The sequence below is a fragment of the Panthera leo genome, chromosome D1 (genome assembly GCF_018350215.1).
Source record: "Panthera leo isolate Ple1 chromosome D1, P.leo_Ple1_pat1.1, whole genome shotgun sequence".
In the NCBI taxonomy this organism is placed as follows: domain Eukaryota; kingdom Metazoa; phylum Chordata; class Mammalia; order Carnivora; family Felidae; genus Panthera; species Panthera leo.
The window spans coordinates 61,927,718-61,954,297 of record NC_056688.1 but is presented as its reverse complement, the minus strand read 5'-3'; the positions used below and the strand labels follow the sequence as shown (position 1 = coordinate 61,954,297).

General features: G+C 41.0%; 1 protein-coding gene across 4 annotated transcripts in view; it reads right to left on the bottom strand.

The window, feature by feature from the left end:
• Positions 1-345: 345 nt before the first annotated feature.
• LOC122201386 (tripartite motif-containing protein 34-like) overlaps positions 346-26,580 on the bottom strand; it is a 38,020-nt gene continuing 11,785 nt past the window's right edge. Inside the window, exons 5-13 of one of the 4 annotated variants that reach the window (XM_042907243.1) lie at positions 23,030-23,052; positions 21,223-21,323; positions 20,897-20,923; positions 8,276-8,748; positions 7,539-7,634; positions 6,667-6,897; positions 2,452-2,474; positions 1,301-1,404; positions 346-711 (exon numbers count right to left, since the gene is read on the bottom strand). In XM_042907243.1, the coding sequence (XP_042763177.1) occupies positions 692-711; positions 1,301-1,404; positions 2,452-2,474; positions 6,667-6,897; positions 7,539-7,634; positions 8,276-8,748; positions 20,897-20,923; positions 21,223-21,323; positions 23,030-23,052 (1,098 nt within the window). In that variant the 3' untranslated portion in view covers positions 346-691. Of the gene's footprint in view, positions 712-1,300; positions 1,405-2,451; positions 2,475-6,666; positions 6,898-7,538; positions 7,635-8,275; positions 8,749-13,760; positions 14,563-17,446; positions 20,365-20,896; positions 20,924-21,222; positions 21,324-23,029; positions 23,053-26,580 lie in introns of those variants that run through there. The other 3 variants (XM_042907246.1, XM_042907245.1, XM_042907244.1) reach the window with 3 other exon arrangements.

Sequence of the window (26,580 nt, the reverse complement as noted above, 5' to 3'; positions counted from 1 at the left end):
TTCTTCAAGGCAAACTGTACACCCTGCTAATGAATGAAGGTGTTCACGTAGAGAAAAGGGAGGCAGCAAGGGACACACGGTGAGACAGACTCAATGCATTAGGTGTACCTAAGGCAAACGCAACTACAAAGAAATAAGTAGGGGTGTAAGAAGGTTCAAGAGCTTGGCGAGCACAGAGTCATGGGGGTCAGTATATTTCCCAGGGTTGAAATACAGAAAAGCTTTCTGAGAAAAGGAACATGAAGAGAATTTATAGATGAGAAACCTATAGTTTGTGACATTGTAAAAGGAGACGGTGCCAGCCTTGTAGTCTAGGAAAACTCCAACACAATGGGGAGGAACAGGCAAGGCCAGGATTAAGATGAAGGGGTCAGAGAAGGAGGACTCCTCAAAAGCATTATATTCAAGTTGATTCTGTAACCCTTTAACGCAGTAGCCATATTAGGTTGATACCCAGAGTAAACATATTGGTAATTTTAAGTACGTCTAACATGAAATTTCATATTGGATTCTGGGCATGTTCTATCATATACCCCCCAAGATCAAACTCCCAGTAATGTTTCCCCGAACTGATAATCAGGGAGCCCGGGACACCATAATCGCTGTTACACGCATTATATGATTTCCAACAGCACATATCTCTCATTGGTCTTCGTCCCGTAGAAATGCCAAAATACGTCATATTTTGGGGTCAGTGTGGAATCACGTGAGCTGCAAAAAAAGTACAGGGTTGGGTGAGGGATATGACATAGCTTTATTTGTGACCCTGTGAGAGGGATCTGATCTTGGGAATAACTGGAGTGGGAACTACGAAAAATCTGTCTTCGGGGAGCAGTATAACACTGAAGAAGCACAATATGTACGTTATGTGTTACAGGGGAAAATATGGGTCTCAGAACATAAGACCTACTAGGAATGAAAAATTCTGAAAGATGGTAAGTACAAGGTGGCGTGATGATACTGATATCTCCTTACCTTGCTAGTGCTAAACATGTGTCGGCTCTCAAAAAACAAAAAACAAAACAAAACAAAACCCCATAATCAACATAAGCAAGGGAGGCAGCCCTGAAATCTCTTTCCCCTGAAGATCAGGGGAAAGACTGGGGATGATGGTGAGATAGTGAACTGGTGAAGGAGAGTATGAACCAGACACCCAATGAAATATGACCATATCATCAGCACAGGACATCCAGTCTCCTTTGTCTTCTCTCTCCATACCCAGAAATTGTGCCCTTTTCCCCATTTAGCCCCTGCCATCACAAGACTCCCACAGCCACCCACTTGCTCTAACACTCCTCACCTTTTTTAAAGGCTTGTATTATCTCTTTCAGATCAAGAGCTCGGAATGTGTTCCTTTGTCCCTTGAGAAAAGTTTTTGGTTTCTTCAGACTCAAGACCCTGCTCCTAGGGATGACAAAAATTGAACCCCACACTTCTGACTTTTTGTCCCTCCACACAACTTTTTATCTTCACCCCACTGAAGCGCTTGAACCCTGAATACCCTGAGAAAGAACAGGAAACTTGTGACCTTAGAGTCAGGGAAAAGTGTTCACACGTACCCTCTCTCAGTTGCCTTCTGTGTGACCTTAGGAAGGTCTTGACCTCTCAGAGGCACAGTTTCCAAAATTAAATCATGAACCTCTCCCTCTCTAAATCCTAGAAATCATGTAAAATTACATGAAATAATGGATATAACAAAACAAAACTTTGGTACCTTTAAAAAAAACTTAAACTCTGCTTCCCAGCAGGAAAGCCCTCAGAATAACATCTGAGCTTTCAGGTTTTCTGGGAAAGTTTGCAAACACTTGGAACTTGAGCACCAAACTAACGATGGCCTGAATTTCCTGTGTTAGGAAAAAACTCGATGTTGTCACATAGGTGTGCAAAACTGAGACACAAGGATGCCACCTTTCCAATCTGGCTTCCAATGTATGAGATCAAGATGGATCACTTGTGTATACTAGGGCCAAAATATTTCTTGAGATTCGAGTCTGTTTTTGGAAATCTAAGAGCTGCATAGAAGGTCTCTTCCATTCCAAGGGCAGAAATTTAAATATAAGGGAGCTGTCTCCAACTCTGGGTGCTTGGCAGATAAAGAAGATATGACATTCCCAGGATAAGCCAAGCGCCTAAGAAATATGAGAACCTGAGTTAGATATGAGCATGCAAGGTGAATAAAAGCTATCATGTCACAAGGGTCTGCCACGCCTTAGCCTTGATACTGCTACTGACCCAAACTGTGTGACTTCCCACCACCCAAATTCTCTACCACAGAGCCTGGTCTATTCTCAACAGTTACAGAACACTCAAACCACAATTTGTGAACAGAAATTTCACATAAAACTATACATCCAAATTGTCCGGCCCTGAGAAATGTTTTATTCTAACTGATCACCACAGAACTCTAATGCCTTTAAACCTCTTTCACCATCTCTGATCCCCCACACATACCTTTCCATGAGGTGATTCACATCCTAGGGAGAAAAGGGAAAACATGAGTCAAGAGGTAACAGGTCCTCCCCACTTACAAAGCATCATCACATCCCCACCAACCCTACGGTGGGAATAAAGATGGTCCCAATGTGAGAGCAAATAAGTAAAGATAAGACCCAGGCTAATCATTCCAGAAGACTCATGTGAGGTTGTCAGATTTCCTAAAAGGTAGAAACAGCTTTGAGCCTTGTGGAAGTAAAGCATGAAGCTTCTAGTATCTGGAGTGGAGACATATTTACGAGGAAAACAACAGTTCCATAATTTTTTCCCCAAGTGCATGAGATGATATGAATAATGCATGGCTCTTTCATTTATTCAATAGAAACGTAAGGGGATTTGCTATTATTTGCCAAACAACAGGATAGTCTTTGGAGAATCAAAGATGAGTAAATAATATCCCTCAAGAGGTTTCCATGCCTTTGCTGAGGATATGAGCAATATATGAAGGTAGGCATTTTTCAAGTCTCTCTTCTCATTACACGCTATCTGTAAGTGACCTTGTCCACTCCCTTAAGTTCAACACACACCCATGTCCACTTAATTTCCAACCCTATGTTTTTACTCAGTTTTGTCTCTTAAACGCAGGTTAATGATTTCAGTAGTGAACAGGCCACAGAAACAAGTAGGTTAGGATGTCTAATATGTAACTTACCATTCACCAACCAAACCGTCTCCTCCCTTACACTCCATTGTTCATAAGGTTGCCAATATCCATTCAGTCACTGTCCTAAACATTACAATATTTACAACGCACTTCAGTCTCCACCAAGCAATTCAGTCCACATTCTTTGTCTAATTTTTTAAAGTTTTTATTTAATTATTTTTAATTTTTTAAATGTTTTTGAGAGAGGGAGAGAGAGAGAGTACAGGAGAAAGGCAGAGAGAGGGAGAGAGAGAATCCCAAGGAGGCTCCATGCTGTCAGTGCAGAGCCTGACACGGGGCTCGATCTCACAAACTGAGATCATGACCTGATCTAAAATCAAGAGCTGGACACTTAACCAACTGAGCCACTGAGGCGCCCCAAGTTTTTATTTAACATTCCATTTGGTTAACATACATACATAATACATACTCATAATACATACATACATAACTCATACATAGTATGAGTTCAGTTTAGTCCACTTTCTTAAAGGTTTTAGCCATCTGATTTTCTTTATCATCACAGATATTGCTTCATTTGTTTGAACAAATATCTACCAGTATATTTGATGTCCTCTACCTCAGACTTCACGTCTCTCATGTCACCAAAAACTAGGCCAACAGGTGGGTCTACAAGGGCCATTAAAAATAAATGCTCTCTGTATTAGGGCTTTTGTGTTGTATATGACAAAAATCAAAACTAGATTAAGTAGAGAAAAGGATCTGGGGGCAGTTATAACTTTAATGAAAGCTTAATTTTGAAGCTCAAACCCTGTCATCAGGACCCTATGTCTTTCTCCAAATTCTACTTATTCCCTCTTAATTGACTTTATTCTCAGTTCATAAAGGAAACATGAATCTCCTGATATAAACTCCAGAAGAAAAAAGAACTTCTCTTCCCAATTAAAACAAAAAAAACCTCTTATGGCTGCATGGCACTGCCCTGCATTGGATCAGGTGCCCATATTAAAAGTATCACTGTAGGGGCGCCTGGGTGGCTCAGTCGGTTAAGCGTCTGACTTTGGCTCAGGTCATGATCTTGTGGTTTGTGGGTTCAAGCCCTGTGTTGGGCTCTGTGCTGACAGCTCAGAGCCTGGAGCCTGCTTCAGATTCTGTGCCTCCCTCTCTCTGCCTCTCCCATGTTCGTGCTCTGTCTATGTCTCAAAAATAAATAAACGTTAAAAAAATTGTTTAAATCATGTATCCAATAATTAAAATTGGTATTAAAATTAGTATTAATCTGAGGTAGATGATGATAGGGTAAGAGGCATGCTGTAATCACTTGAATAACCACTATGGGGGAAAAAAACTAACACTGAAACAAAACAAAACAAAACTCCCACAGAAATAGGAAAATTTAAAATTAAACTTAAAATATTTGTTTAACTCAAACAAAGCTAGTCAAGGGAAACCAGAACAATGAAAACTACAGGCAACATATGGAAAGAAAATAGCAATATGATAAATTTAAATACAACAACACCAAAAATTGTATTAAATGTTATTGTTTTAACATCCCAATTAAAAGGCAATGATTATACGGGTGCTTGGTGGCTCAGTTGGTTGAGCATCCAACTTTGGCTCAGGTCATGATCCATATTTTGGATCCAAAGACACAAATACAGTAAAAAGATAGAAAAATATATACCATGCAAGCAGTAATCACAAGATAGCTCAAGTATTTATATTAATACTAGACAAAATAGACTTTAAGACAATAAATATTATGAGAGAATGAAAGGGAAGTTTCAGAATGATAAAAGGTTCAGTATGTCAAGAAAGGATATAACAATTATAAACGTATGTGTACCTAACAGCAGAGCTTCAAAATACACAAAGCAAAACTGAAAGGATTAAACAAAAATAGACAATTTAGTAGTTGTAGATTTCAATAGCTCACTCTCAATAACTGACAGAATAACTTGTATGAAAATCTGAAGATACAGAAGACATGGATGATACTATCAACCAACTTGACCTAACTGACATCTATAGACTATTATATCTAACAAACGCAGAATATACGTTCTTCTCAAATTCATATAGAAAAAGTTTGTGGACATACACTATTTTAGTCCATGAGACAAGTATCAATACATTCAAATACTGAAATAATAAAATATGTGTTTTCTGACTGCAAAGAAATTAAATTTGAAATCTGCGGCAGAAGAAAAAGTGAGAAATCAAGTATTATTAAATTAAACGCACACTTTCTAGGGATTTACCCAAAGAATACAAAAATACAAATTCAAAGGGATACATGCACTCTAATGTAGCATTAGAGCTGCATTATCTACAATAGCCAAATTATTGTAACAGCACAAGTGTCCACTGACTGATGAATGGATAAAGATGTGATATCTATATGTAACGGGATATTACTCAGCCATAAAAAAAATGAAATCTTGTCATTTGCAACAACATGGATGGAACTAGAGAGTATTATGCTAAACGAAATAAATGCAATGCATTTATATCATTAAATACTATTATCAGAAAAGATGGTCTCAAATAAGTAATGAATGTTTCTACTTTAAGAAACTAGAAAAAGGATGGCAAACTAAACCCAACACACACATACTCACATTCATGCGTGCATACACATACATACACAAAGGAAACAATAAAGATAAAAGCAGACACAAATGACACAGAAAGGTTAAAAAAAACCCTAAAGTCAATGAAATAATAGTTGATTCTTGAAGAAAATCAAGAAAGACAAATTGACCAAAGACAACTAAACTGACCAAAAAAAAAAAAAAAAAGAAAGAAAGAAAGAAAAAGAAAAAAGCACACCACCAAAATCAGGAATCAAAGAGGGGACATTACTGTGAGTGTTGGAAAAGCTAGAGGTATTATAAGTGATTATTACGACCACCTTTATGTCTATATATCAGGCAACTTAGAGTGGAATGATCCCTACAAAGACATATATTACAAAAACTGACTTAAGAACTTCAACAAAATGTAAATAAACCTAATACATATTTTTAAATATTATTTTAAGTCTTTTACAAAAGAAAAGCCCAGAATGAGATGGCTTCACTGGGTGAATTCTATTGAATGTTTTAAGAATAAATAATACTAGTCCTTCACCACTTACTTTTTGTTTGTTTGTTTTCAGAAACTAGAAAAGGAGGGAGAAGAAAAATCTTAGTTCATTCTATAAGGGAAGAACAAGTCTCAGGATGTGAAGTTCATTTGTCTGTGACCAAGCTGAATCGGGAAGAGGTACCAGATAAGTCCTTAGCACTAGATCACAGATAACAGAGGCCCATAGACTATCCCTGGATACGAAGCAAATTCTCTCCACAGTCAGATTTCTGCACTGCACTTGATAAATAAATATGCAATTGTTCCTTGCTATTTATTCCTATAAGCTCTGACAGAGATGCAGGAAAGGGGTACTCTGCAGGGCCAAAGGAACCTTAGAGTCACCACCAGGAAGAGCAAAGCAACACAGGAGAGAAGGAAACTTGGTCTTCATTTTTCTCAAATCTCAGGTGCTGGCGCTTCTTCCCGAGTCTTACCTGCAGCATGTCCATTGTTGACCCCTGCAGCTGATGTTCCAGATCCGAGATGAGGTCGGTCAACAGCTGGCTGTGCTGGGCCAGTTCATCCTCAGCTTCAGCCAGGCTGCCAAGAACAGCTTTCTCCTCGTTTTCCAAATTCTGCAGCTCCCTCAGCTCCTCATACTCCAGGATGTCCTTCAGTTTTTTAAACTGTGCCTGGATACTTTGTCTCTCAGTTTGCACTTGTTTCTTCAGGAATGAGAAAGAGAGAGAGGTACCTGGGCTATCAGGCCGAGACTAGGAACCAGAAAGAGAACTCCTTTCTTTGGAAAGTTCTCACAGGGAAATGAAATAGAAGCCAGGGAGCAATTCTTGGGAAAGCTGACTTTTCCTATCATCTTTTCTCCATCACATTCCAAAATAATGGCCTCAAGTTTGCATTATTGAGGCTAACCCTGAGCCCCAATGGGATCCCTGGGAGTGGCTTAGCTTTCACACAGCTGTCTAGGACAACCAAGTCTCCTCATATTATTCTTGACCCCCACCCCTTCACCCTTGGCTGAAAACTCAACGGTGCGGACAGAACCATGAGTCATTGCTAAATGTCTTCCCCTAGAAAGAGAAAAGACTCAAAATCACAACAGGAATGTAGCACAGAATTCACTAGCCATCTTCTATGTGAATACCTCCTTCTAAACATCTGTGTTCATTTATAATAGGTTCACTTCTCAGCCCCAACCCTTATCAGGGAAAGGATAAAGAAGAGGACCAATCAAATGACTTTTGGACATAGAAACTATCAGGGAACAAAAAGGAAGGAGGCTCTTTGTTAGTAAGGCCCAAGGTCCTGTCTAGATTTTTGTCAAACTCCCTCAGGAAACATCTCCCACCTTCCAGGAAGTTCTCTCTTCTCCGATACCAGCTTCCAACATCCTAGTTTCCTGCTGGTCTTCCTTCAGCTTCCATAGAGCTTCCTGGAGCTTCTTCTATGAGACAGGAATCACACCATAGTCAAGCTATGAGATTCCTCAGCATTAGCATAGGGTATAAATGAGGGGAAAAATCAGGCTGATCTCCGAAGAGACAAGAGTTTACAGAACCGGTGAAAATAGCAATTAGAATCCATGAGTTGGAAGAAAACTGGAGGTGGTGGTGAATGTGTTCTTTAAGACTCAGGTGATGGACATCACCATCCCCTTGTCAAAAGAGTGACTGATTCTCTTTGTACCAGAAGAACAAGCTGAATCCTGCAGCCAGGAAAGAAATTACATCTCAATCTACCCTACTGTTCGACTGTTCGACGGAGTGATGAGAGCCTCTCTTGGGCACGAAATCTCCACCCATCTAGCGCAAGATACAAAAGTATCTACTTTTGGTTAAACCTGTGTGGTAGGGTTACAGAAAGTTGTAATTGAATGGAACGGCCAAAAATGTTCTTTAGGCAAAAAACAAAAACAAACAAACAAAAAAACTGTCTTTCAGGTCTTGGAAGGTGAGAATAGAAAGACAAAATCACAGGCTTGGGCACAGCTCTCGGGTCTATGGTGACAAGGGAATGCAAGTTGAATACAAAGTGCTCATCAAGTATCGTTTTCTGCCCTGTATTTCCTCCATCCTGGTCTCTTACCTGGTAGTCCTGGGCAATCTCCTCCACGAGGACCGTGTGGTGACCGCGGTGCTCCTGAGACCGTTCGCAAAGCCAGCAAATGACCTTCCCATCCGTCTTACAGAAAAGCAGAAGTTTCTCTTCATGGCGCTCACAGAGATTTATCTTCTGCCCCTCCTCGGGGCTCACCTTGACCTCTCTGAGCCTCTCCACTATGTTGGCCACATGCCAGTTAGGCCGCAGCTCCCCAGTACAGTACCTGATTCGGCACACAGGGCATCTGCTTTCCCCTCCTTGGTTAGTCGTGGACTCCTTGGTCTTTGCAGTGATGCAGGCCTGGCAGAAGCTGTGGCCACAGTCTAGGCTCAGGGGCTGTGTTAGGATGTCCAGGCAGATGGGGCAGGTCACTTCCTCCTGTAAGCATTTCAGGAGTTCAGAAGCCATAGCAGCTGCTCCCTGTCCTGACTTCTGTGGCTCTTCTTGCTCACAGATCCCTGCATGATTGGGAAGGTTAAAAGGGGGCAGAATAAGAAAGGTAGGAATAAAATTACACTAATTGCGCAGAAATCGAGGACAGGCCAAAATCATATCGAAGGACAAGAAAGAAAAGGTGGAGAAACAAAAAAGGAGCGTGGGGACCTGGTAAACAGGACTTTTCTGTTTCAAGTGCATTACTCCTGGTTCATGTGACATGACAAATCCCATCTTTATCTGCGACGACTATTATTTTCCTTTTATTTTACTAAGCAAAAAGATGACCTGAGGCCTCCTCTACCAAGACCCTTGTGTGACCTACCATCTCTCTTGCTTTTTCTTTGCCATCTCCAAAACACAGCCCCACTGTAAAAAGCACCCATCCACATATGCCTTTGGGTTTTTATACCTGTCTTTCACTCAGCATGGATACTGCCCCTGACATCGGTATGACTCACTCTTACACTTCAGTAAACTCTCAACAAGTTCTCTTATCAAAAAATCCTGCTCTAACTTACAGTGTAACCATTGACATCACTTACGAGAAGTTTGCAGTGATTTCTCTTATCATGACATAATATATGACAGTATGTTTGTGTACACGGCAAAAGCAAACCCTTCATCAGACGTGTGAACAGAGGTGGTAAGTGACTTACAAAGATCATTTATCTCCAATACAGAGTTGGGATCAACTTAACGTATTCAAAGCCCTCCTACAGAGGTCTGTCCCCTATCCCAAAGAGCTCATCAAAGGCAAACAAAAGGACCCAATTAACACCCAGAACAATGGAAGGTGTGGGGATGAAGAGATCCAGACCAGCTGAGAGGTTCTGGGAAGTCCAGTGTTTATAACCAGTGAGATTTCAGCATGGCCAGGAAATAAACCAGGGCCATTAACAGGAACCTAAAGGTGTGTATGTAGGGGGACAGTAGGGGAGATGGTATATACTCATAGGATCATATAAGTCAAATACCTGAAAAAAAAAATAGAAACACAGATGAAATGTTAGTCTTGACAAAGAAGTCTCAAAATATTGGGCAAGTTTATTCAATTAATTATCATTAATGATGAATTAAATGCCAGCAACTTGACTAATACCCATAAACACCAAAACAAGTCTAAACAGAGTGTTTAACCTAAACGAGCAAGGGGGGGGGGGGGGGGAGAGGGAGAGAGAGAGACAGAGAGAGAGGGAGAGAGAGAGAAAGACTGAGAGAGAGGGAGAGAGAAAAATCAAGAAAGACTCTTAACTATAGAGAACAAACTGATGGTTACCAGAGGGGATGTGAGTGGGGGATGGGTTAAATAGGCAAGGAGGATTAAGGAGGGCACTTGCTGTGATGAGCATAATGTGTTGTATGAAGCGCTGAATCACTATATTGTACACCTGAAACTGATATAACACTATATGTGAACCATATTGGAATTAAAATTTTTAAAAACAGAGGGTTTAAACCACTATGGACTTGGCATTCATAAATTAAATAATAGACCACACACACATACACACACACACACATACACAGCGTGTGCAAGATGTGGAAAACACTAGTAGAGAGATGCACATACTATTGGGAAAACAAATAATGGGGTAAATAAAGGGTTATCCAAGAATTCCAACTTGAAAACAGAAGGGTTGAATTGAAAGCTGAAGAAAATGAAGGAAAGATGGGATGAGACAGGGGACACAATGTACTGGGTAGAGGAAGTGATCTGGTCAGAGAAAACATGTCACCTTGTATGAGTTTTAAAAGGTCAGTGTGGCTGGGGTGCAGAAAATTGCTGGGCCTTTGACATCACATGAGCCTTCAGTGGCCATCAAATAGAACACTCCCCAAATTACACAACGTTTAGGGAATCTTTTCCAAGAGCAGGGAGAAATTATCAAGGTTTTCTCATCAGAGAAGAGTAGGAGTATATTTAGCTCTGCACTCAGGCTGTGTGACAGATTAGGTGGATTCAGTGTGGAACTGGGAAGGTCAGGTGGGATGCCCACACAGCAACTCGGAGAAGGAGGATGATAGCTCGAGGGACAAGTTGATGAAGGAAATGGAGGGCAGCAAGTAAGAGTGAGAGATAAGATGAGGTAAAAGGATAGGGTTGGGAGTTGGGAACAAGGGGTTAACATCAGGCTTGGGATCTTTCTTCTGGTAAAGGTAACACTGGTTTACTCTTCTGGCGGGTAGTTTCTTGTTCGTTTTTCTGGGAAACCTACCAGGTTACAATGAAGCGGAAGGTCAGCTTTCTTGCAAGGCCACAATATTAACAGCAAAAATGGCTTGATGTGTAAAGTGCATTGGGACTAGGAAGACTTTATACAGACCTTAAATGCCGGCTGGTAAGCAAAGACTCGCTTTTCACAAGGGGATTGTGACTCTTAGGGCCAAATAGGTCTTGTTTAGGCCCCTGGAAGCTGTACTCATGGGATTTCACCAGGTAATCAGCCCTTTGTAGCACTAGGATTATGGATGGCAGGTTCACCCACATCTACCTAGTCTGGTTTCTTAAGAAGCTGAGATACCAGGGATAAAATACCTCCTGTATCACTGTAAGGGCCATCACTGATGGCTCACCTAAAGCAGCCATGCCAGCATGCTGTGCCTCCTGTCCTCTGGCCCCCAGATAAGCTAAATGAACCTGGAGGTTTGCGTCTTGTCAGGTTGCATGGATGGAAATGGTGACCCAAAGTGGAAACTACTGCCAGTGGTCAGTCACCACAACTGCAGCTGGTGGGTGTCACACAGTGGTAGCACAATGACACTCATTCTCTGATGGCTCTGTGGCCACAGTCTAGATTCAGGGGTTCTGTCAAGAGCTCCAGGCAAACAGGGGTATGTGGCAAAAAAACAGAGAAAGGGAAGATCTCAGTAATGATTAAGGTTCTGATGGCTGCCAAGGTTTGATGGTAAAGAACGATCTCCAGTATGAGACAACCGATAAGGTTTCCCTTTGCTCCACACAAGGGAGGGGAAAGCTATGAAGGCAGCATGGAGATAAATTTAAATCTACTAAAACTGTCCACTCATGCCACGTTCATCATGCATAAAGGAAACCTGATGAGAATAAGGCAGCCATGCCCTGCAAATATAATCCAGCTAATGGTAAAGATACCGAAAATAGTTCAAAGACCATATGAAGTAAGCCCCCAGCTGGAGAGACCATGGGTCAGATGAGGCTCTGACAAACAGGAAGATGAGAGGTAGGTATCTTATCAGAGGTAGATATTATATTATATGTACCTATTACATAATAAAATCTACCCCTATTACATAATATCTAGCCAAGCTATGTTATGAACATGGAGTGAGCCTCCAGTTATTTCTCATCCCATTCAAGATACAATCAGTGCAGAGAAGCATCAAGAGCCTTCTACGGGAGGGAGCAACAGCGAATGCATCCTGCTGTAGGGCTGTGGGGTTTATTTTCACACTAGGGCTATAAGGAGCTAATGACAAAGCAGCTGCTGTCACCACTGACACAGGAGGAGGAATGGGCAAAGGGGCTGGAGTTGCCATACATGGGGGAGGAGCTCACTGCTACTTAAGCCGTGACCCAAGGGCTCTGTGGCAATCTGGGAGATAGATACGGAAACATGAGTGGTATCTGCCTGATAGAACTCCCGGGTCAGCTGGCTGCCACAGGTGTCAGGACCCTACTCATGGGTCTTCTCCATACATCTGAGCTCGTGAGAATGCAAACTCGACGTGTTCCAGAGGCGAGAGCTAAGGACAAGCAAAAGGACATAAAAAGACAATTAACTATGTAAAAGTCCAAAGAGTAAAGATACACACAAAATTTGATTCTTTTGTGACTAAACCAAACTGTTTCTCTAAGTATGATGAAGCCACGAGTTATGGACATATATGGGAAAGAGTCACTTTGCTTAAGTAGAATGGGAAAAGAAAATTGTGCTGTTTCATTTGCCAGGTAGTCATCTAATACTATTTAATATGAACTCCTTATAAAACTAGCAAAATGAAAAAGGAAGCAGAAAAGTAAACAAATCGATTCTAAAACCCTGTGATCATTGGCATGACAAGAGGTGTACTATTTGAGTTCAGAAGTCGGGTGCCAGTCACTGACCAGTGGCTGAGAGGGGCACAAGGAATATGCAGCAGAGGTAATAACCTCCAAAATCAGCTTTGATAAAGTGACGTTTGGTCAGATGAAGTAAAGTCAGGCAAGGTGGGAGAAGAGATCTGACGTGACGGGTGTCCCCCATCCCGCTGTAAGGGGGATGCAGCTGTACCTCCTATGGAAGGGGGTGGAGTAAACAGAAGCTCCCCTGCTGTAAACTCCCTTCCCTCCTGGCTCTCAGGATTCTCTAACATACTTCTTCCCACATCTTTTTACATCGTTAACAACAATCAAACTCATTTTGTTTATTAAAAGTTAGAAAAGACCCCACGTCTGGAGAATGCTCCCCTCACTCCTGATCTCTCGGGCAACCTGTTTCCGAGGCAGATAAGGCCCGGGAGAAGGATGAGTAAGGTTGGTCATTCTCAAGGACCTTCTAGACGAGTTCACAGATGAAGGCTGCAGGGACTGCCGGTTATCACCCCACCAAGCTCCTAGGCACAGACAGGCCAAGGTAGTGAGAATTTATCTAGAGTCATGCAGAAATACTTTATTGTTAGGCGATAGGCATTCAAACGTTAGGATTCAAAGATCCTTCTGCCTTCGCTCTTGCTGTGGAGAGCAGGAACTTTCTACCTCTGAAAAATGGAGGATTCTGGCTTGTCCTCAGCAAGGTGCAATTCACACTTGCAGAATGGGAAGGAGAATCTCCAGGGTAGACTCTGCCTGGAGAAATGAAGGTTCCTTCCAAGAAAGAACAAAGCCCTTCCATTCCAGTCTTCACAGCTCCCTTCTTTGAGGACTGCGCCTCCTCCAGCCGGCCTTCCCCACCCTCCCCGCCCCCCACACCCCCTCCCCTACTTGCACCCCTACCGGGCACTCTCAGCAGGAAGGCTGCAAACTGGGCGTTGCCCCGCCCTTCACAGCAGCTGCGAGACCCCACGTTAGACTCACCCCAAAATTCGGTTCTTCTCCCCACCTCTGCCCTCCGCAAACTACTGCACACAGCTTCCGACACCAGGGGAGAAGTCGTGCCTCCCCGAAGAAGAGTAGAGGCAGACGTGGTCAGGATCCTGTCCCCAAACCAGGCGCTAATCTCCGCTGAGACCCGGAGGAGCAAAGTGAAAACGGAAGTTGAATTCTTGGGGGAAGGCAGGACAGGAGGAGAGGCCACCGACCAATGGGAGGCCTCCGCATAGGAACCCCCGCCCCCCCCTCGCCCCCCAGGAAAATGACCAGGTTTCCGAGCCGCGGCCGGATGGGCCCGGGATTGCGCTCCTGCTGCTCCCGTGCTTTATCAGGGTTAAGGCGGCCTTTGGAGAAGGAGGCTTACCCGAGCAGTGTAACTTCACACACACCCGCGTTTCCTTTTTCCGCTACAAATGAGCTGTCATGGGGAGGGAATAAAATTCCTCCTTTCCCACAAGGAGGACTCGCACTTGAGGCTGGCCTGGGGCGGCCACATGGGCAGGCTGTCTACAGTTCCGCATCCCCCCGCTGGGGTCTGTGAATCTGACCGGTGTGTGTCCTCATCGGCGTGTGAGAGGGCAGGACTGTGCAAATCTGGCATTACCTCACTCAGGTGGTCAGTCAGGGGCTGTCACAGAGTGGTAGCACAGCGAAGCTGACCTTCAGATTGTGGATTCAAGACGGCCAAAAATGACGCTTTTTCTACGGAGGCTGGGAAGATGGAGCTGTTTCAAGTGTCACGTTGGGCAACGCATCTAATACTTTTCAGCATATAATCTCTAAAATCCTAGCATAATAAAAACGAAGCAGGAAAATAATCGTGAAGGTTAATGTCATGTGTCAACTTGACTGGCCCCGAGGTGCCCAGATTAAACATTTCTGGGTCTGTCTGGGAAGTGGTTGTTTCTAGATGAGATTATCATTCAAATCTGTCGACTCAGGTTGTCTTCACCAGTGTTGTTGGGCATCATTTAATTTGTTGCGGGGCCTGAGAAGAAAAAGGGATTCATCCCTTTTATTTCCTGCCTGCCTGCCTGCTTGAGCTGGGATACAGGTCCTCTCCTGTCCTTGGACTGGAATTTACACCATTACCCACCCCAGATCTGAGGCTTTGGTCTCGGACTGACTTACACCACCAGCTTTCCTAGGTCTCCACTTCGCAGCCACCAGATCCTGGAACTTCTCAGCCCCAAATAATCATGTGAGCCAATTCCTCATAATAAATCTCCTTCATATTGGTTCTGTTTCTCTGGAGAACCCTGACTAACAATTCTGAAATTCTATGTCAAGTGGCATCGGTGGTGAAGTGTGATAATGACAATGATAACGAAACAGGGGAGCTGTGCAGTTTCAAAGAATGCATGCCAAACAGTGATGTAGGAGAGCCAACTGTACAAGGAGGGTGTTGTAAGGGTGATAATGTTTAACATTTTTTTTTAATTTATTTTTAAAGGAGAGAGAGAGTGCAAGCAGAGGAGGGGCAGAGAGAGAGGGAGACACAGAATCTGAAGCAGGCTCCAGGCTCTGAACTGTCAGCACAGAGGCAGAGGCAGACAGAAGGCTCGAACCCAGGAACGATGAGATCATGACCTGAGCTGAAGTCAGACGCTTAGCTGACTGAGCCATCAGGTGCCCCTGATAATGTTTAAAAAGTCAACTTTAATCCCAAAAGACCTGGTCAGATAAGAGGAAGTCACTGTAAAAAAAAAAAAAAAAAAAAAAAAAAAGGAGTTTTGATGGGATCTGCAGTCTGAATGAGTCAGTCTAGAGTGTAGCTGTCATTCACAGGAGGAAAGGTAGTTAAAATAAAGAAGCTTTCCTACTCTCGCTTTTCTCATGGGTCTTAGGATATTGTTAACATGCCCCTTCTTCTGATGTCCTTTCATATTATTTAACACCAAACAAGCATCTCATTTTGTTTTATTAACAGTCGTCAAGATGCCCCTTATGGAAATCCTTCCTATGTGCTCTGGCTGATCTCCCAGGTGAGCTCAGTTTCTGGGTGGCAGCAATGACCCAAGGAGAAGGATGAGCAAAGTTAGTAATTTTGTGTGTGTGAGCTGCTGGAGATCTCGGAGTTTGAATTTGGAAAACTTGCAGAACTAGAAAACACCAAAGAAGCTGTAGAGGGACTGACTGTCACACCATTAAGGTTCCCAGACCCGGGGACAGGGTGCTAGGAATTTATGTGGAGAGCACTGCAGAAATCCTACATGATTAATACTGACAGGCGTTAAATTGTTAAGCTTCAAAGAACTTTCTGACTTTACCCTACTGTCTTCCTCATAGCATCTTTTGCATCCCTGAGCAAAACCAGGCCTCTCTCTCTCTTCTGTTCCACTCAGTGCACAACTGGTCCAGAGTCCTGGGCCATGGCCCACAGAGATGCCATAAGTTCTTTATCTAGGGCTTCCTTTGTTTGAATTTCTCTCTGGCAGTCCTTGCTGAAACAAGGGTTACTTCTGGAGGTGAGGACTCAGCCACTATACCTTGAATTAGAAAATGAATATGCAGGGCGCCTGGGTGGATCAGTCAGGTGAGCGCTGATTTCAAGGTTCATGGGTTTGAGCCAGGCATTGGGCTCTGTGCTGACAGCTTGGAGCCCGGAGCCCACTTCGGATTCTGTGTCTCCCTCTCTCTCTCTGCCCCTGCCCCACTTGTGCTCTCTCTCTCTCTGTCTCTCAAAAATAAACATTAAAAAATTAGGGGAGCCCGCGTGGCTCAGTCGGTTAAGCATCAGACTTCAGCTCGGGCCATGATCTCATGGTCTGTGACTTTGAGCCTCGCATCAGGCTCTATGCTGACAGCTCAAAACCTGGAGCCTGCTTTGGATTCTGTGCCTCCCTCTCTCTCTGTCTTTCTCTCTCTGCCCCTCCCCGGCTTGTGCTCTGTTTCTCTATCAAAAAAAAAAATAAACATTAAAAAAATTTAATTGAATATGCAGAAGTGTAAAGCAACAGAGAGAAATGCAACAGGAAACCTACTGTATTACTGATATTATCAGTGGCAATATCAGTGGCCACCCCCAACTTCAAGTTTCATGAGGTTAGGCAGGGACCTTCCCTATTTTGTTGCTTATTGCCTCAGATCTATTAGAAGTCATTTCATATAAAGAATGATAAATAGATAGATACACAGATATATAATTTTAAAAATATTTTTAATTGAATGGAACATCTTGATGATAAATCATGCTTCTATACACTGTTCTTGCTCTGAACACAGTTGCTGCCACATCATAGAATTCAGTTACTCTTCTGGTATCAATAACATATATTGGATTCCCCTTTGATCATTTTTTATTGAAGTATAATTGACATACATTATATTAGTTTAGGTGTACAACATAATGTTTCAACATTTGTACACATTGTGAAATGTTCACCACAATAAATCAAGTTCCTATCTATCACCATAGGGAATCAAGAAAATGTTTTCTTTCCTGTGATGAGAACGTTTAAGATTTACTTTTGTAGCAACTTTCAAATTTGCAACACAGTATTATTTGCTATAGTCATCAGGCTGTATGTTACATGAGTTATTTTATAAGTGGAAGTCTTTACCTCTTGATCCCCTTCATCCATTTTGCCCACCTCCAAACCCCCATCTCTAGCAACCACCAATCTGATCTCTGTATCTATGAATTTTGTTTTATTTGCTTGTTTGGTTTTTTAGATTACACATATAAGTGAAAACATATGGTATTTGTCTTTCTCTGTCTAAATTCACTTAGCATTACACCCTCAAGGCCCACCTGTGTTGTTGAATGTCAAGATTGCATTCTTTTTTATGGCTGAGTAGTATTCCATTGCATATATCTCACATCTTTTTTATCCATTCATCCATTGACGGGCTCTGGGTTTGTTTCCACATTTGACAAATTTTAATCAATTTTTCACATCTCCTCTTTTCTTCCTACGGTTTACGTGGATTGGTGTTTTATCTGTTTCCACCGATATACTTTAACCACGTTAACTTTTGCTTTATTTACCCTAAGATTTTCTCAAATGCAAAAAGTATTAAAAATCCATGGGCCAAAGGGGGAGATATTTCATTAGATTCCTCTGCAAGCAGGAGATGTAATGACTGGAGGGGAAATACAGAGCCCTAAGAAAGATTTCTTTTTCCCGGTAACTCAGAAGATAATAAGCTGGAATGTGGAACATAGACACGTACTCCGCTCTGGTGAGAAAATATGTTTGGTGGGAGAAGCATAGTAAATTCAGATGTTCCGCTTGCCCAAGTTTTCAGGTATCTTGACAGGACCTGACCTCGCCACTGATTTCTCTCAGCTGCAAAGCTAATGTTTCCTAAGAATGTCTCAAGATACTGACCATGGATGTGGGGTCATTTCAGAGATTCAGATGAAGAGGAGTAAAACCATGGATATTGGATCTGTGCAAGGATTGGCAAAGGAAGAAGTACTGGGTAGAGAAGAGGTCCTTGGGTGAGGAAGCTCATTTCTTGTGAACACTGCAATCAATACCACTATGCTGCACTCGTCACACAGCGAGACTCTGAGCTCTCCAGTCCCCTCCAGTTTTAACCAGATATACGTAAAAACACATCTATTCCTACTATGTCTGCATTAACCATCCTACTCCATCCCATTATTCCCTTTCTGAAATATGTGGGAATGCAAAATGGTATAACCACTTTGAACAAAATCTGGAAGTTTGTATAAAAAAGAAAAAAAATACTAAAATTCAACAATTGAACTTATAGCTTAGGATACCCAGGACAAACAAAACTTGTTCTGTTTCCACAAACAGAGGTATTTATTCTAATAAAACAGTACCTGTTACCTATGCGTCAACACTATGAACCTTGAACAATTGTAAGAACAAAACAAAAAAGATGAAGGCACTAGAGAGTGACAAACACTAGAATCTACAGTGTAATCGACCATGGGAAGAAGGGAATACTACTGGAGGAGTTTCCTGGTTTTGTGGGTTTTTATTTGAAAGCAAACCTCAATTAGTAGTAAGTAGGACATTAAAACTCAGCAACATACAGACTTATTAACTTGAAGAGCAAGAAGAATAATTTGAGGATGTACCTGCAGCTGAAAAATGGCAAAAGAATGTCTGTAAAAGAGAGATCCAGAGAAGGAAATCCCAAACTGTACGTACACACTCAGCAACAATCAGAACTACACATGTTTGAGACAGATACCAAGTAGCCCAAATAGAGCTACAAGAACTGACTAGAGATTTCACCTGCTGCAAAATGCAGGGCAGAATTTAGGACTTGAGTTCAACCAAGTTAACTACCTGAAGAAAAAAATATTCTTCAGAAAAATTAACAGAATCCAGAGTCTTTACATCCCATTCACAATTCCCCTGGGGGAATTTTAGGTACATGTTAAAATTGTTTAACATACAAAGAAAATAGAAAACATGGTCCATACTCAAGAGCAAAAGCAATCAATAGAGATCAACTCCAAGATAATCCAGATATCATATTTACAAGGATTTACAACAAAAAAAGACAAGGACTTAACAGCAGTCCTTAAATCTAAGGTTAAGGTTATGAAAGAAAATATGGTTGTACTAATGAGCAAATAGGAAATGTCAAAAGACAAATAAAAATAGTTTTGTTAGTTGAAATTCTAAAACTAAAAGCCATAATCACTCAAAAAATAATGTAGGACTGGCTTAAGAGAAATTCAGGATCACAAAAGAAAGACTAAGTGAACTTCAAAGTAGATTAATACAAATTATCCAATATGAAAACAATGAACAGAGCCTCAATAATCTGTGAAAAAAAAATATCAAGGTACTGACATAGGCTTAAACCACAGAACAACTACTAAAATACAACAATAACAAAACTATAAAGGTAGTTGAATTAAATGAGAAACAAAAAGGTAAAAAGTGCACATTCATTTTACATACATGCAGAAAAGCATGCACAAAGACATTCTAAAATAAAAGGAGAAAGGATGGAAGCGGGTAAGCTCAGGTGTAGATGAGCCCAGGACAAGAGGTGCCACACAGAAGTGGATGAGAGACTAAGAAGGTTCAGGAGCTCGGTGGGCACAGGGTGATGGGGCCTGGACAGTTCAAAGGATTAAAATATGGATAAGCAGTCTGAGAAAAGCAACATTTAGAAAATTTGTAGATGAGTGATCCATGGTTTGTGACATTGAAAAATGAGACAATGCCTGCTTCATAGTCTAGGAAAACCCCAACATGACAGGGAGGAACAGCCATGGAAAGAGTCAAGACCTTGGGATCAGATGTGTAAGACTCCTCAAAGGCTTTATACTCAAATTTATTCTGTAACCCAATAACCCAGTAGCCAAATTGAGGTTTGTATCTGGAGAAGACATTTTGATAATCTGTATCTTGTCTAACAGCATATTTTATATTACGGAAACATGTTCTACAGTATACTCCTAGGATCCAAGCAGTCTTCTTGGACACATCTATTTCCCAGTAATGTTTCCCTGAAGAGAAGTTTTGGGAGCCCAAGATACCATAATTATAAAATTTAACAGGCCAAATTGGCATAGGTATTACTTGTCTCTGATCTTCTGAAAGGACAAGGTTTAAATTTAGGTTGATTGGATTCAGTGTGATGTCCACTGTAGGGAAAAAAAAAATTATAAGATCAGGTAAGATATATGAGATAGATTTATCTAGTGAAGAGGGACCATGGGAAGAGACCAGGTAGAGCTTGTATTATGGGTTGGGGAAGGGGGCAAAACACTGGAGAAATGTATTTATATATATATATATATATATATATATATATATATATAGAGAGAGAGAGAGAGAGAGAGAGAGAGAGAGAAATATATAATATTATATATATATTATACTAAATATATATAGAGAAATATATAATATTATATATATTATACACATATATAATATATATAAACACATGGGGCGAAGATCATGAGATCTCTGAAATCACAAAAAAATTCTTTAAAGTAAGCTTCACACCCAGCACAGAGCCCAACATGGGACTTGAACTCACGACCCTGAGATCAAGACCTGAGCTGAGATTAAGAGTTGGACGCTTAACTGACTGAGCCACCCAGGTGCCCTGAAATCACAAATTTCTGAAAGGGGATCAGAACCCAGGGATTTGAAGAACCAGTAACTTCTTACCCCAGTAGCACTGGACATGTGTTAGCTCTGAAATGATAAAAGATTCAATGATGTTGATTAGAAGCAAATGATTAAGCACCAATACCTATCTCTTCTCCAAAGAAGGGCCAGCAGACGGGAGCCCTGGTAGACCATAAACTGGTAATTGAGATGATGAACTGGACACCTAGCTATTCCCCCTTAGATATAACCACATCTCCTAAAGCAATATCCCTCCTCTGAAAACCCTCCTTTCTATCCTCTCTTTGAAACTATACCAGCTCCCCAGTTAGGTCCCTGACACCACAGGGCTCCCATACCCGCCCTCCTGTCCTGGCTCTCCTCACCTCTATGTATGCGCAGCATTGCCCTCAGATCTGGAGCATGGAATGAACTCTTCAGTCTTCTTGAAACAGTTTTTGGCTTCCTTAGTGTCCAGATCTCACTCCTAGGCATGACAAAAAAATGTTGTTCCTGTATCTCTTTCCTTGTATCCTAACAACACAGCTGCCTTCCTCTCTCCTTCCATGCCACTGATGCACTTGATCCCTCCTCCCTCAGAAGCCTGACCTGGGGGGAAGGGAGAATCCTGATGCTGGAGCCAGAAGCAATGTGCTCATGTCTCCCTTCCCATTTGCCATCTGTGTGACCTTGGGAAGGTTTTCATCTCAAAGAAACAGTTTCTTCTTCTAAAAATGGAATAATTAACCCTTTTCTTGATACCTCGTGGACATAATAGAAAATTTGATGAAATAATGTATAGAAAAAGCCTTAGCTACCTCTAAAAAAGGTAGGCAATATGTCGGAAATTCATCACGGTGGGTCTTTCATGGAGAGTTCATAGATGTGTGCTCCCAGGCAGATAGATCAGTAGTGAGGCTGAGGATCCTATCTATGATGTGAGATCCATAGGTCTCTTTTTGAGAGCCTGTGAACTTGTGCCTTAGTCCAAAGCCTGAACCCCAGTGGTATGACCCACAAATAACATTGGAGATTTCCGGTGTTCTGAAAAAAGTTAAAAACCCTTGGTAAAGGAGAAGTATGACCACCAAACTACAAAGGTTAGTATTTCATGTGTTTGTAAGGAATTTAATGCTGTCAGGTGGGTTGGCAACTTAAGCCACAAGAAATACACTTTCCCATATAAGCTTCTAATGTGTGTGAACGGGAAAAAATTAATTATATCACTAAGGTCAAAGTCACTAACCCTGGGGCTCATGTTTGTTTTTGGAAATCTAAAGAGAACCTTGTAAAATGACCTAATCTTTTATTTAAAAAATTTTTTTAATGTTTATTTATTTTATTTATTTATTTTTTAATTTTCAACGTTTTTTATTTATTTTGGGGACAGAGAGAGACAGAGCATGAACGGGGGAGGGGCAGAGAGAGAGGGAGACACAGAATCGGAAACAGGCTCCAGGCTCCGAGCCATCAGCCCAGAGCCTGACACGGGGCTCGAACTCACGGACCACGAGATCGTGACCTGGCTGAAGTCGGACGCTTAACCGACTGCACCACCCAGGCGCCCCAATGTTTATTTATTTTTGAGAGAGAGACAGACAGAACATGAGCAGAGGAGGGGCAGAGAGAGACAGAGACAGAATCCGAAGCAGGCTCCAGGCTCTGAGCTGTCAGCACAGAGCCCAATGTGGGGCTCAAACCACAAACCGTGAGATTGTGACCTGAGCCAAAGTTGGACGCTTAACCAATTGAGCCACCCAGGCTCCCCAAATGACCTAATCTTTTATATTCCCATGTAAGCAAAGTAACTATAAAGGAACTGCCCTTATAACCTATTTTAGGACTTGATGAAGCCCTCCATGTGATAGGACAAGCACCTGTGGACTACAGGAAGAAGAGCAAGGACAAAGTGAAGTCACAGGACTCTAATAGTGAAATCCCTGATCCTTATTACCCTGACTGGCCCTACCTCTGTGACCTCCAGCCACTGAATTCACTAGCATAGAATCTCGTCTATTTTCAATAGATAAGGAACACTTAAATCCTTGTCTATGACCAGCAATTTAAAAAATACTACATCCAAATTTCCCTGATTTGGAAGATTTTTCATTCTGATTGACCACCAGATCACTCTTATGGCTACAAACCTTTCTTCAGAACACAAAAGTACAACTCCTGGTCACCCATACGCACCATTTCATGATTCCACTCATGTCCTAGGGAGAAGAGAGAAAACATGAGTCAAGGAGTATAAAGAGTAACGCAGGATTAATGAAAGAAAAAATAGAAAAACACTAGAGAAAATCAGGGAAATCAAAAGTGAACTATTTAAAAATATCAACACATTTGACAGATTTTATACAGACATACCATGAAAAAAGAGAAGAGAAATTATTAAAATCAGGAATAAAAGGGAAGACATCACTACTGACTTTTGCAAAAATTAATAAGAATATAAAGGCTATGAACAACTATATGCCAACAACTCATATAATCTAGATGAAATGGGCAAATTCCTCAAAACACAGAAACTACCAATACTGATTCAAGAAGAAATAGAAAATCTGAATAGACCTAACACATGTAGTGGTTAGATTGGAAATCAAGAACTTCCTACAAAGAAGTCAGGCCCAGATGGTTCCAGTGGTGAATTGTAATAATGGTTTAAAGAAGAAATAATTAAAAAAAAATACTTCACAAATTCTTCCAAAAAATAGAAAAAAAGGGAACAATCCCCAACTCATTCTATGAGGCCAGTACTACTATGATACTAAAATGAGACAAACATCAGAATTAAAGTGAACTACAGGCCAGCATTTCTTATGAGTATAGAGGTAAACTTCACCAAAATACTAAAAAACTGAATCCAGCAAAATATGGAAGATTATCTATACACCATGGCCAAGTAGGATTTATCCCAGAAATGCAAAGTTGATTTCACATAAGAAAAACAATTAATGTAATTCATTATATTAATAGAATAAAAGTAAAAGTCACATGAATAGACACAAGGAAAAAAACATTTGACAAAATTCAATATCCCTTCATGAAAAAAAAAAAAAAAAAAGAATAGTAACAGCCCACTAGAAATAGTGGGGGAACTTCCTCAGCCTGACAAAGGGAGTCTATGAAAAACTCAAAATTAATGAAGAACTAAATGCTTTTTCCCTGAAATTAGGCACAAGAATGTCTACTCTTACTACTTCTATTTAAAGTGGTACTAGAGGGACTCCTGAGTGGTTCAGTCAGCTGATCTTGACCAGCTCAAGTCAGGATCTCACGGTTGATGGGATTGAGCCCCACATCAGGCTCTATGCTGACAGCATGGGATTCTCTCTCTCTGCCCCTCCTCCACTCTGTCTCTCAAAAAAAAACTCTTTTTTTTTAAACAGCAAAAAAAAAAAAAAAAAAAGCCCATAACACTATGGTACTAGAGGTTCTAGTCAAGGCAATTAGCCAATAAAAACAAAAAAAAAAAAAGCATTTATGTTGGAAAGAAGTAAAACTAGCTCTATCTGCAGAATACATAGCTCATATACAGCAAAACTCTGTTCCATACAGTGCTTATTGGTAACCTCTTCCACTTCTTAAATTTCAGCTCACATGCAGGTGTCACGGATCCCAAACTTTACATAACCTGATCATGGCCTATTGTCTATAATCATGTATACAGGATAATACATCACACAATGAAGAAGAAACAGGTACTAGAATCTCAAAATATCTAAAATATAACCTACTATTCACCAACTAATTGTTTTCTCTCTTATGTCCATTTGTCAAATACGGTACCAATATTCATTCAGTCCCTGTCCCAAACACTAAAACACCCTACCAAGCCAGTCCATTCCACATCCTTAACTTCTTTCAACTAATTTGCATTTCCATATCATCACCACTATGGATTTATTTGTTTTCAACAATATATACCAATATATTTGGCCTTACCTTTAAATGCCACCAGCTGGGTTCACAACGAAATCAGAGGAATAGTTTTGCTTCTCTGTATCAGTATAGTTTGGTCGTACATGACAAAGAAGCCAACTAACATTGCCTTAAACTCCTCGCCCCACCCCACCCCCCCAAAAAAAAAGATGTGGCCAGAGAGGTATTATTTCAGTCACAGATGGATCTTGAAGCTCAAATACTATCATGTATCTAGTCTTTCTGTGTCTCATAATTCTCTTTCTTCTCTGTCTGTTGACTTTATTCTCAGACTGTAATTGATAGCAACTTTAAAATCTCCTGGTTTACATTAGTTTCAGTGATATAATTCCCATGCAAAAGGACAACTTTCTTCACTGTGACAATACATTCTGATGCTCCAAGCCACTGACCAAAATTGGGTCATATGCTCACCTGCATGGTTTGTGGGAATATAGGAATTAGGTAAACTAATTTAGGTAAGATTAACCCATCCATCCTTGATAATGTTGATTTTCTCAGTCCCAAACAAGTAGATGTACAAAAATAGACATATTGGTGTGTCATCAGAAAAAAAATCCCAGGTGTTGTTACGAGAAAAAGCCAAAGGATACTAAGCAGATAAAATAATAAGTGCCATCTTCACTCCATCATTTAATTGCCTATCATCATTCATACATGTGTAATTCTACAAAATTTCTAAAACGAAAATGACCCAATATAATAACTATGACAAAAACATTAAGAAGTACTTCCTTTCCTAAGGGAAAGAACCTAAAATCTCATCTAATTTTTCATCCATTTTCAAATACAGCATGTCTCTGTTAGCTCATTCTTCCCAGTCAGTATTGAATGTAGCCCTCATGCAAACAACAGCCCCTCTAGCAAACAATAGACATATAATGTCCAAAGAACAACAATGAAGATTTGGATAAAAAGAGCTGTTATAAGAACTTTCAGTAGACAGGTTATGAGGGGACAGCACCACAATCAATAGTATATATCTTAACATTTTGGAAAAGAACATCCAAATTCCCTAATCTAGTAAAAGAGTAAGTTCCTCCCTCTTACACTGTTGGTGGGAATGCAAATTGGTGCAGCCGCTCTGGAAAGCAGTGTGGAGGTTCCTCAGAAAATTAAAAATAGACCTACCCTATGACCCAGCAATAGCACTGCTAGGAATTTATCCAAGGGATACAGGAGTACTGATGCATAGGGGCACTTGTACCCCAATGTTTATAGCAGCAGTCTCAACAATAGCCAAAGTATGGAAAGAGCCTAAATGTCCATCAACTGATGAATGGATAAAGAAATTGTGGTTTATATACACAATGGAATACTACATGGCAATGAGAAAAAATGAAATATGGCCTTTTGTAGCAACATGGATGGAACTGGAGAGTGTGATGCTAAGTGAAATAAGCCATACAGAGAAAGACAGATACCATATGGTTTCACTCTTATGTGGATCCTGAGAAACTTAACAGGAATCCATGGGGGAGGGGAAGGAAAAAAAAAAAAAAAAGAGGTTAGAGTGGGAGAGAGCCGAAGCATAAGAGACTGTTAAAAACTGAGAACAAACTGAGGGTTGATGGGGGGTGGGAGGGAGGGGAGGGTGGGTGATGGGTATTGAGGAGGGCACCTTTTGGGATGAGCACTGGGTGTTGTATGGAAACCAATTTGACAATAAATTTCATATATTAAAAAAAATAAATAAATAAATAAAAATAAAAAATGCAAATGGAAAAAAAAAAAAAAAAGAGTAAGTTCCTTGGTTGGCCCATTTGTCATTCTTTGAAGATTTTATCTAAATATGGGAT